General features: G+C 40.3%; 1 protein-coding gene across 7 annotated transcripts in view; it reads left to right on the top strand.

Moving 5' to 3' along the window:
* SATB2 (SATB homeobox 2) overlaps positions 1 to 12,719 on the top strand; it is a 248,557-nt gene that overhangs the window by 69,785 nt on the left and 166,053 nt on the right. For all 7 annotated transcript variants that reach the window (XM_020890434.2, XM_020890433.2, XM_020890435.2 and 4 more), the window contains one exon: positions 8,951 to 9,127. In XM_020890434.2, coding sequence (XP_020746093.1) covers positions 8,951 to 9,127 — 177 coding nt within the window. The remainder of the gene's footprint in view (positions 1 to 8,950; positions 9,128 to 12,719) is intronic.

Below are 12,719 nucleotides of genomic sequence, written 5' to 3'. Positions count from 1 at the left end.
AATGGCTTTAGTGGTTGGGAAAGGATGGTAATGGCTCCTTCTCTGTTTACGCTTGGTTTTGTGAAAGCTGCATGCAATTCACAGTGACGATCTTTACACATTTATTAAATATCTGTATACGTTTTGCTATTTGAACCCTAAACATAGATATAGGGCAGCAGGATTTTTTTCTTGTAAGGGAGAAAGCCTTTTATTTTTCACTATAAAAACTTTACCTTTTCAGGTTTTCATTTGATAAAAATCTCTCCACTCTAGTATGATTTCCTTTGGGGCTTTGCACTAGTGTTTGATCTCAATTTTTAATAATTTTGGTGAGTTAAACTCCCCAAAGAAAACATGCTTGTACTCTGGAATATTCCCACTAGAAATCTGGGTAGTCTTGTCTTATTGAGAGCCAAGTGCTTGATTCCTTTATTAATTCCTTGCTAGAGAACCTCAGTACAGTTATTCTTTCCTTAACACTACACTGGAGAAATTAATCAAGGGTTTTTTAATTGTTAAATTAGATAAAATAGCATTTAGGCAGAGCTCAAAACCTGTGATGATGAAGCAAATGTTAGTTTGCTAACAAAGATAACTTTTACTGACTCCTTTTTTCACTCTTGGGGCTGAGTTGCAAATAGCTTTTCCAGAGAGGATAATGAGAATGAAGGGAGTGGCAAATACATCTCTAGTTCAATACTATTTTAAAAAATGACCTTCCCAGAAATCTCCAGAATAAAATTTTACTAAATGGAGGACAGAGATCCTGATGTTAATGAATTGTGGTACAGTCATTTTGACATGCCATTGAGTCTCAAGACTAACTAGTATATGCATTTCTAACTCAATATGAGAAGAACCTGAAGAATTCAGTTTTGAGCTGGGGGATCCTCACACAGCGTGCCGTATGTTTGAACACTTCTGTGGTACCCAAGCTTGCATATTCAACTTTTTTCTTTTCTTAAATTTTGTTTTCATTCTGGGATGGGTAAACATTTCATCTCTGTAGTTACTGCCCTTAGAAAAGATGCTGCCGCCTTCAGTGCCATGGGTAGGACTGCAGATAAGACGCCCTCGGGGCCCTAGGGTATGTACAGTCACAGGGCAAGGTGCTGTGAGCCAGCAGATGCCTTTGTGGTGAGCAACTGACAGTTTCTGTCGGCAGTGGTCTTGCAGGGCCCCGTGATCTGGTGTGTTTCCCTGGAGAACATGGAGTAAGTTAACTCCTGGATCCACATGTGAAGATCCTTTCCTAGAAAGTGCTCCTTGTCTGCTGATGCAGAATGCCATGCAGTAGGGCCAAAGTGATGTGGACCAGTTAGATGGCTGAGGAGTCATCGGGTTTCCAGAACCCACACTGCCTATTAATGGTGGTTATTCATGTCTAGGTGCAGTTAGCATTTTGCTAAAATGAATGAACATTTCTCTTGTCTCTGCTGCAGGTCAGTCTGGGGGTGGAAGGGGGAGCGGGAAGGTGAGGACTTATCTAAGACCAGTCCGTGCTGGAGAAAGAAATGGCCAGCCTCTCATTCACTGTAACTAGACATTCCTGACATCTGGGAATTTAGTTCCTTGGATCAGGCTTGCTGTGGCTGTGTTCCCAGGTGGAGCTCAGAAGTTTTGGTTTAGATAAGTAGTTACACTGTGCCTCCTGCATGCCTATGAAGTCCTGTTTTGCAGACGGCCAGGCCGAGTTGATCCTGCCACCGCATTTCTGGAACTGAAGTGTATCGAGAGACCTGGAGTTTTCCTTTAGCCTTCAGATCTCATTTCAGGTTGAATTGTGGCCTCTCAGTTTGGGGACAGGCCTGGAATCAGAGATCTGAAAGCTCATCTCCCTTCCCTACCACTTTAAACCCAATATGAGCCATGGAGGTGATAAGTGAGAGGACCAGAGCTTACTTGGCCAGCCCTACCCCTGGCCTATTTTTTGTTCTTATCTCCCAAAGTTAAGATCTGCCCCAGGGGCTGTAAATAGTGTCTGGTTTTACTAGAGAGAATTCTGAAAATAAAATACTTCTTGACAGTCTTACCTTCTCCTCACCTGCACAGCGAGAAAGTGGCCCCAATGCACTTTGTAAGTGGAACTTTACTTGGAGGGCTAGTTCTGAATTCTAAGCAACTGGGTCATGGATGAACAGCTCATGACCTTAGAGTAATTATTTTGCCTTCCCCATAATTGTAGGAATGATTGGTCCTCTACCTGTGAACAACCAGGACTTTCAGCTGTCCCATCTCTATCTTGCTTTCTGTTTCCTCTTCGGGAAGTGTTAAAAACAAAAGCAACCGCAAAAACAAATGAATTGATCCTTCTAAGCATCTGTAGTTGACAAGCAAAAGACAGAGAGGAACTCTGGAGAGTGGAGCAGTTGAGGGAGCCTGGAGGACCTCTGTGCCACCTATAGGTGGCTGGCAGATGATTTTTCCTGCCCTCCTAATACTGGTTTCCAAGGTGACACTACTCATAAAGAACCCACCTGCTAATGCAGGAGACGCAAGAGAAGTGGGTTCAATCTCTGGGTCTGGAAGATCCCCTGGATGAGGGCATGGCAACCCACTCCAGTGTTCTTGCCTGGAGAATCCCATGGACAGAGAAGCCTGGAGGGCTATAGTCCATAGCATTGCAAAGAGTCGGACATGACTGAAGCAATTTAGCACGCACACATGTACATGGCATGCACGCTAATACTGGTGAAAACATGTTTTTCTTTATTACCTTACCTGAAGATCTTTCCACTGGAAGTTAATATGGGCTGCAGTGTACTTCTTTAACAATGAAAATATATCTGAGGAGATTAAGAGAGGACCAAACCATTCAAACTGTAAAGTGTTGCATCTTTTTATCTATTAATCTCTTTGGAATTTCAGCTCCTGGGGGAGTGGGCTTCTGGAGTGGAATGTGGAGCCTGGGGCCACCAGAGCTCAGGAGGTTGGTCCCTGGGAGTTGAGGGTAGGAGCAGAAAAGAGGGGAGTAGGGAAGACACACTTGATCTGTTTTGAAATTTTTCCTGGGACCCCAAGAAGGTGGTGCAGGACACCCTCGTCCCTTCTGTTTCTGGTTGCAGTTCTTGGCACTCAAACTAGCCTTTATTGTTTCAGGGTGGAAGGAAGCATCTAGAGACTATATGAGTAACAGAGACGGCGGGGGGCTGGGAGGGGGTGTGAGGTTTTAGAGCGCGGAAGCAGTAGTTTTGTGTTTCTGGTAAATCTGCAGTAAGAAAAGAGAGCTGCCCCCACTGCCACCCTCCTTCCCAGTCTTCTGGAAGCCCCCGTGTCGTTCAGTCGGGCTCCCTGGTAGAGTTTGTTTCAGTGTTTCTGCGGATCTGCGATTTATTGATTGTGGTAGCTGCTGAGGGTGATGCTGCCTCAGTTTTATACAAAGAACAGATACAGATGCAAGGCTCTGCCCTAAAGCCTTTGTGATCTTCAGTTAGCCCAGGGGCCTTCTCAGGTATTAGAACCTGATCTACTGCTGCCCCCAGGGAAGGGAGAAGGCCCTGTGGCTGCCTTTCTTCTGGAAAAGGATGATTTCAGGAGCCCTTTGAAAGAGGGGAGGTAAAAGGCTGGCCTCCTATCATCTCAGTCTGGCTCCTGTCACTGGGAGGCAGGTTCAGGAATGAGGGTGGATCCCGCAGGTGAAGGGGCTGAGGAGGAGCCTGGAGCCTCTGCTCACCCACGCTGGGGAAAGACACATCGTGTGAGCCTTTCTTTGTGAACCACTGAAGGGCAGGGTCTGTGTTCCGCGTCTCCTCTGTGCCCATGTCCATAACCCTGACATGCAGTAGGCTATTGAAAGTTGAATTCACTTACAACTGGCATGGGTTACACATTGGACACAACAAGTGGTGAAGGGTCCTTTGCTGAAAGGTCACACATTTATGTTTCTGTGGCTGTGAGTTTTGGAGTGTTGTTTTTTGACCACCCTCCCCCCATCCCCCCAAGATTGCTGCGTGCTTGAGATTTAAAGTTGGCTAACTGGAACTGCTCTATCCTTGCTTCTCTTAGTTTCTTTGGACATCGTACTTAATTTTCCTATAGTTTCAGCTTCCTCGTTTATCAGATGAGAGTAATAATAACCCTTTCACAGGGTAAACAGGGAAGAAACAAAGGTAAGTATGTATGTCAGAGTACGCAAAGAGTTAGGAGTTGCCCTGCAGATGAGAGTATCATTTTGTGTCCCAGCTCTCCCAGAAGATGCTAGAATCCTGCCATCTAGACCTCTGCCTCTGGACCTTCTTTCATCTTTCACTGTTAGATCCAGCACATTAAACAGTACTTGCTCCTCACATTCATCTCTCTATCTTGTCATTTCCTGAGCACTTTAGATTTTGTTCTCTGAAATGAAGCGAAGACAAAAAAAAGTCTTTCTTTTATTAAAGAACTTGGATTAATATAGTTAGGAGTAAAACAATAGCCTACAATTTGTTCAGTGAAACAGGGAAGATATCACTGTTAGATATTGGAGTTTAACCAAGAGTACATCTGTCCTCAAGTCTCTTAAGATCTGGAACACAGAGGAGAGATAAGTGACAATGGCACAATTGTCCTGCTAATCTGGCTGTGGTGTATTTATCCTGGGTCAGAAAAACCATTGTATATGTTGGTATTTGGCAGATTGCTTAGAGCAGCTTTGTCTGATCAAAATGTAATAAAAGCTGCATGTGTAATTTTAAATTTCTTGTAGCTTCTTTTAAAAAAAAAAAGGAAACAGATGAAATTAATTTAACTAATACATTTTGTTTAACTCAGTATATCCAAAATATTATTTCTATATTCAATTAATAAAAATAATTTTTTGAGTTAAATATAATTATTTTTTATTTTTTGATATTAAATTGTTGGCACTTGAGTGTGTATGTCACACGGCACATCTCAGCTCTGAACTAGTCAGCATTCAAGTGCTCCGTCACCGCATGTGGCTGGTGGCTTCTGTATTGGACAGGCAGTTTTAGCATATTAAGTATGGTGCTTTTAACACTTTCACCCTTTTGGGCTGTGGGGCATGGTGAACATGTTAAGCCTTTAAGCATCTTAATTAGGCCATTCAGTAATTACTGGTATGATTTTCATTCTGAAGAAATGCTTTTCAGGAAGTATCTTGAGCCTTGATGGTAGACCCTGAAAAAAATTATTGGTCTCTTTTTTTTCCTCTGTGAAGTGGTATTAATACTGATTTGAAAAAAGAAAACCAAGTGGATTTCATTATTGGAGGGCTACTTGTCAGACCATTTAACAATGTTACATTGTTTAATTCTCACACCATTCTAGGTTGTAGATATTATTATTTACATTTTAGCTAGGAGGAATTTAGCTGAGAGGTCAAACAAATTACTCCCGTAGGTTAGTAATGACAGTGGCAGGACTTCACTCCGTCCTGGCTCAAAGCAGCCATCTCCCCACATGTCTGTGTTTGCAGGGCTGTGGTGGTGAAGATCAGGTTAACTCTTTATAATGATGCACACTTCCTCAGAAATCACGTCATGATGAAAATGGCAATTTGAGCATCATAACTAATAACAATTGGGAAAATGCATTTTTCTAGTAGAGAAATTGCTTATTTTACCTCTCTGACAACAGAATTAACCATTTATCCCAATTTGTCAGAAGAGCTCTTAATTTTTAGCAAATGGCTAGGGCTGTGTGCCTGTCCTCTAGATTAAACCACTTGCTTACCTCCTGCAATTATAAAAGGCTTAGCAAGGCTTGTAATCAAAAGGTTCAAAGTTCTCTCCTTGATCATCTGGAGATGGTCTGTGCTATAATAAAAGAAAAATAATGCCATAAGCTCTCTTTATAGGGTGAGGACAACACTGTCTTTCTTTTTCTTCTTGATCATTTCTAAATTTTGTTATAAATGCATCTTAGTTTTACATTGCTATTTTTATTTTATTGGGACTTTTAATACTTCCCATTTTTATTTTTTGAAGTGCTTGCCACATGCTCTCACTATCCTTTCATCTGTTGTCACTTTTTTCTTTTTTTTCTCTTTTGCCTGGAGCAAATGGGGTGATCAAATGAATAAATATATATATTTTTTGATACATATATCTACTCATCCTTTCATAGTTTTCTTTCCTAGGAATTTGCTGTGTTTTAAACGTATACCTTAATTTTCTTCCCTACATTTGACCTCAGTTGTACTGTTTTACTAGTTTTCATTTCTCTTGTCATTGTCACTAGTAACTGTATCTGTTTTTCCTGCCTTCCTCTTCTTTTGTAAAAATTGCATTTCATTGTAAAGATTTCATCATTATTTTGATTGATCTAATTCTACTAAAAAGGTACATTTTTTCTAGTGGTTAAATATAACCTGTTTATGATAGCTTTTAGTATCACGTGTATATGTGCTTTTAGAACAGATTCTGTTATCATATACTTCTGATTAATACTGTTTTGTTTTATAAATGTCCTTTTTTTCTTCTTTTTTTGAAAGCAAAAAAAGAAGGAAAGATGCCTGTGAGGGACAGGTACTTGCTTTTTGGTTGTGAGCAGTTATTGCTGTCATGTCAGATAACAATTTGCTTCCTTTAGTCACTGAAATAAAATACTTAGGAAATATTTTGATCATTGACATTTTCAAAAAATAAATCTCTACGTGGTATAAATCTTTGTGCTTTAGTATTGTACTTCATCTCTAACTCATAAACTCTTAATATTATTAAAAAATGACTGGGGTCTTCAGTTTTTTCAGGTGACCATCCACTTGAGGAAGGTTTATGGTCACTAAAGCAGTGGCTGCCGGATAGGTTATGGAGCAGCTGGATTCGTTTAAAGGTGTTATCTGTGGTTTCCAGATGTGTGACACCTAGATGTTGACGTTAGGAACTACCGTGGATTTTCAGCATTGAAACTTACGTACACACAGGTATTAGTGATGAAGTAGCTTATGGCACTGACTGCATGGCCCTATGTGTGCATACACTTAAATCATTAAAAATAGAAATCAACCCGCTTGCTTGAACAAAGATCATTTACCAGTATGTAAGAGTTAAAAGATCTAAACGGAGGCTACTCGGTGCTGGTAAGGACTCTTGTGAATGGATCCTATAAAATGCCATTATGCTTGCTTAGGAAGATTTTACAACACTCTTCAACTGCCCTGCGGGTATGAGCAGGGGCAAGCTTGTTTTCATTTTTATCACTAGAACCATGGGGTATGCCTGGCACACAGCAAGTATTCAGGGGACAAAAGTTGGATAAATGAATGACCACTGAGATAATTTGGAAGAAATCTAATTTATATTATTCACTATATGTCATACAAGCAGTTGGGAATAAACTGGATATAAGTAAATAAGCATTTGATATGACAGTGCTGATCATGATTTAAAAAATATTTTGTAAGGCACCATGTGGCTAGGCTAAATTCTCTTCTTTGTTTAAAATAATGTCTGCCGCACCCTTATTTCCTATGTTCCATAAATTGATACCATGGACGGTATATGGGCAATGGACAATAATGCTGTTTTGTTGTTCTTAGGAGTGAATACTAAGTTAATAGTTGTGTCAGGTATGGTGTGGTATGACTTGTTATTCTGTTGTGCAAGCTTAATAATAATTACCATGATCTTTAATGATAACAATTCTTAATGAGTATTATTAGTGTTAATAATGGTTATATTTAATAATTACATCCAATACTTATTATCTTTAATAATAATAATTAGCACATGGGAACTGGTGTCACCATTGTATTATCTTTAGAAGAAAAATCTAAATCTGTGACCTGATAGTTTGCAGAATGTCTGCTTCCACCCTCTGCTTTCCAGATCAGAGTGAGTCAGGAAGCTTCCAGGGTCCAGGCAACAGGGAGGGGTTTCTAGAGAAACTCCTGTGCCTTCTGTGTGTCAGAGGTCATATTCACATATGTCATTTTACACAGAGGTCTTATTTTTATTGTGAAATGCTGTCACCATGAGCAGCTGATTTTCTTCCTCCCCCTTCATAACTTTTAATTTTTCTTGCAGATCCTTAGTCTGTAACATACTAATTTGTGTGAATTACGTGGAGCAGAGTCCATGTTTATTACTTGTATGTTGGTAAAACTTTGATCTTCTTTTGTCATGGCTGTGTTTAGATTCAAATGCCTGTATGACTTTTTTTTTTATTAAAAAACAGTTTATAAAAAAATCTTTAGTGAATTAAACATTTTTTAGCTTTTCACACATTGATACAAAGCAGAGAAATATTTCAGTGACAACAGATTTCAACAGATTTTCAACTATACTAATTTGCTTTACTCTTTAGGGTAGTTTACTTCTTTGAAAACATAAGCCAAGGTATTCCTTCCCAGTGGTAACTGGTGTTAACATATAGTATTTTTTTTAAAAAGAGTTTCATATTTGTATGCAGATTTTGACATAAATTAAATGTCAGCTAAGACTTATGTGAACAGAGTATTTTCAGGTTAGTTGATGGCCTATTTAACAAGATTTAGAAACATAAAGGATACAAGAGGGGTTTCTTTTAAATTCCTATTGATTTTCTTGTACATATTCACATAATAGCTTAGGGCCTCAAATCAGATATGCTTCCCTAGTAGGTGTCTTAGAATATTTCTAGATAAAAGCACATCTGATCTGAAAATACTGGTCCCATTAAGAGCTGATGGTAAGACCATAGACATGCGAGAGACAGAAGGTCTCCTTGGTCTCACTTATGTGCTGACTGTGAACTTGAGGTTTCTCAGTCAGGAGACCTCAACTGGGACACTCCACTTTTTAGTGACTAGAATCTGAGGGCTTCTGACGCTGCTTGGGGCAGTTCTGCTGCAGTCTGATAGTAATAATGAAGGGGAAAAAAATCCACAGCTCTCCCATTAGACCCCATCTGACTAAGAGGCTTGTTTAATCCAAGCCACTGTCAATCACAGATGAGTGACTTTTATAACTGTCTCTTCCCTTCTTATGATGGTGACTGAGATTTGCTTTGTAATGTCTGTGTTTGCTCTTGAATTTTGTCCCTGCAGGTTTGATGATTCCCGTCTTTTGTGTGGTGGAGCAGTTGGACGGCTCTCTTGAATATGACAACAGGGAAGAGCATGCTGAGTTCGTCCTGGTCCGCAAGGACGTGCTTTTCAGCCAGCTGGTGGAGACCGCGCTCCTGGCCCTGGGCTACTCCCACAGCTCCGCGGCCCAAGCACAAGGTATTCCCATCTCCTCCTCCTCCCCGTGCCGCGGGAGTGTCATGGTTTGAGGAAGAGTATGCTCCCCGAAATAATTCTCCAAACAGGGATTGGAGAATGGTCATATTTAGCATCTTTCCCAAACAGTCAACAGCAGAATGTTTCATGGAGAGTCTTCTTCTCTTGTTGCTTTGGGAAACATTTGACCAGCACCTCTAGAGACACCAAAATCATTTCATTTTGCCGCTTGCATTTCAAAGTGGTCATCGTAGAGGTTTTTGTTTTTGTTTTTTTTGCATTGATATCTCTCTTATTTTCTCTAAGTCCTCATATCGGTATTCTTAGAGTACTCAGACATTTGACTCCTAACTTATCCAAACTTTACTATGTGATTTATAAGCTTTCAGTTTTCTAAGTTTATTCACTGCTTTGGGCCTGCAGTTTTTGTACTTTATGATCAGCTTTTAGTTAAATAGAAAAAAAAAAATGTTTGCCTCTCGTATACTGTACTTTTGTATTTTTGAAAACCTGTCTGTAGTTCTGTGGTCCAGTCATTTAAAAAATGCTCAGTGTCTTTGTGATCAATTCATCTTACTGATTTAATTAAATATTAAATTTGCTTCATTATTTCAGTGTGACTTGTACAGCACTGGGGACCCCACTGTGAACTGGTGACGCCCATTGTTCTTTTATGCCAAATAATTGATGAAACAAATAACAAAAATGCCCCCAAACCTGAAGAATAGAAAAATAAATTTTTGACCCAGTAGAATGATGTTTGTCTTTTAGCTGGAATGACTGAATTGTATAGATTATGATAATGGCTGTAACTAAAGGACAGAAGCATGTGACTGCCTGGTTTTATTCCATATATTAATTTCTGTCCTTACTTAACATTTGTGTATGTGCTATTGATTTTTGCTACTTTTTCAAATGAATTCCTCCTCATATACTTCCTAAGAACTGTTAGTCCAATCCTCTGTTTATTTAGGGACGGAAACAAGAGATTAAGCAGTTTAAAAAAAGTTACAAATATGGTGACCAAGGACATGGGGTTTAAATTACCAAGCTCTTGACTCTGATTTTGTAAGCTGATTATTACTTTAAAAATTTTTTAAAAATTAAATATTCAAATTGTATCTTGGTTCTACCGTCTGAAACCAACCCATCTACAGGAGATTAGGAATGTTTTCCCAGGACTGTGGGTTATTGTGAGTTGAAGTGCATGCTGAATCCCTCCACTTGGCCTGTCTGGATGCAGCGGTACATACGGCTGAATCGTCGAGTCCACTGCTTTCAAAGCAGCATGATAAAGGATGATTCATTTCCTTCTTGTGTGAAGGATTCAAGATTTGATCCCGAGCAAATTGCACGCTGGGCATCATTGCTTTTATTGCATGCTATGGGCCCAAATGAAAGAAAAGAATCTCCCCTCCTTCCCCCCCATAAACTTTTCATGCCATTTTAGGGATATTTTTCTCTGAATGTAAAGGTCATTGTATCCCACTGTTGCGCCCTGGTGTGCCAGCTTCCTGTTTGACAGGGCTATCCGTCTCAGTTAGCGCGGCTGCTGAACGCGCCGTGAGCGCACATGTGGAGCGCAGAGCACTAAGTGGCCAAGATTTGATTTTTGGCACATGCTCAGGGGAGGGGCTCTCAGGAAATTTGCACGAGGGAGCCACACGGTTCCATTCAGTGATGTGGACTGAGAGTCCTGCTCACCAAGATGAGACCCACTAGCAAGAGATACGGTCCTTGGTGGGGGGTTAAAGAGGAGAAAAGCCAAAAGCCAATATTGGCTTCCCTAAAGTTTTTGAAAGTGGTGATTAAAAATGACTAAATATTACACTTTGTAAAAGTTGAATCAACATCCTGAAGGTGCTCTAGATTGCAGATATAATTTATTTTGTAGGTAAATGAAGGTGTTATCTCTAGATCCTGTACTATAATGTCACAGAGGAGAAAAAAAAAATCACAGTTCATTTATTTTATTTTAAATTAGATTGCTGATCTCTGTTTTGGGCAAGTGGAAAAACTTAGAATTGTTTATTTTGAAGTATATGTATTAGATCCTTGTTGTCATTCAGATCATCACAAGCGTGCAGTTTGTGGCACATTTATTAATATCATAGAGCAAACAACGCATGATAAGACAGGTCATTCATGTGCTGGAGAAACAGTAGAGCAGGAGGAAGCTAGAAAAGGAGGCAGAACAAAATGTGATTGGATATTCAAGTCCTGAGGTTTTATATGTCTAGTTTTCTGTTTTGTTCTGGTTTATTTGTTTGTTAGTTTAGGTAATTCCCTCAAGATGGAGAAGTCATCGGGTGACCTAGCAAATGCATTTGTGGCAGAGAAACAGTGTTTCTGAACCTCTTTTTCCTGTGTTGGAGAAGTTGGGCCAAACTAAACTGCAGGGAGAGCTGGTTTCTTGAGCCTGTTTTTACAAATTTAGACTCTTGAAACATGATTTTTCATTTTGACATGGCCAGAAAAGAGCTTCAGTAATTGAATCAGAATAGTATTCAGATTGTCTTTAAAAGAGAAAATACATCAGCAACGCTGTTATTTTCGAGTGACACTCATGCTCCATGCAGTGAGAAGGCAGCAGCCCCGTGCTCCTGTCAGCATGTTGTTGTTGTTCAAGCCACTCACTGGTGTCCCGCTCTTCGAGACCCCGTGCCCTGTAGACCAGCAGTCTCCTTGGTCCGTGGGATTTCCCAGGCAGGAGTACTAGAGCGGGTTGCTCTTTCCTTCTGCAGGGGTTCTTCCAGACCCAGGGGTGGAGGCTGTGTCCCCTGCATGGCAGGAGGAGTCTTCACCACTGGGGCATCGGGGGAGCACTCTCCCGAGCATAGCACAGTCAGTTTCTTTCTCTGAGAGGTCGTTCCCTCCAGGTGAGCTGAAGGTTTGATAATAAAGAATATTTTCTTATAAAGGATGATAGAAAGTCTACTAAAATGTAGTTCAAGGGCTTCTGATCTAACCCCTCCCCTTCCCATTTTACGGTAACCATTTTTATTTGAAGCCAGATATTTGGACCCAAGAAAGGATAAGAGCACAAGATAATGTCATAAACCCATGGGCATTAGGCTTTTTATTAACCCAAACCCTCCAGTTTCCCAGAACATATGCCATTAACTTTCTGTGATTCTCAAGGATATGAGATGCAGGATTCATTTGACCAGCTATTTTGCATATGCAAAAAGCCTAAAGATGGCAAGCTCTTTGCTTTTCCCAGAATAGGTAGCCTTAAGAACAACCGGCACGTTTTACGTTATATGCTGAACTATGAGTCAGTGTATGTGGATCAAAAGTAGCTTCCAGCCTTTTGGAAGAGGAGTGTTAACCTAGGGAACGCTATGCAGTAACCCTCCCCCTCTAAACTCATCACTCCTTTCATTGGTCTTTCTTGTTCCTTTTCATCCTTTCAGTTTTGCTCCACAAGGCTTTTGGTAATAGCCATGAACCTCACTGCATAGTCAAGAGAGTTTTTTATCTTACTGATTGTGTAGCTATTCATACTTGCAAAGTAGATGGTGGACTCTGGGAGGTGGCAGTGATGGCAACGTGATTCCTTACTGTGTACATTTGATTAATTTGTAAATGGGTA

This window comes from Odocoileus virginianus, chromosome 30, assembly GCF_023699985.2.
Source record: "Odocoileus virginianus isolate 20LAN1187 ecotype Illinois chromosome 30, Ovbor_1.2, whole genome shotgun sequence".
Taxonomy (NCBI): domain Eukaryota; kingdom Metazoa; phylum Chordata; class Mammalia; order Artiodactyla; family Cervidae; genus Odocoileus; species Odocoileus virginianus.
This window is presented reverse-complemented; position numbering and strand designations above follow the sequence as displayed.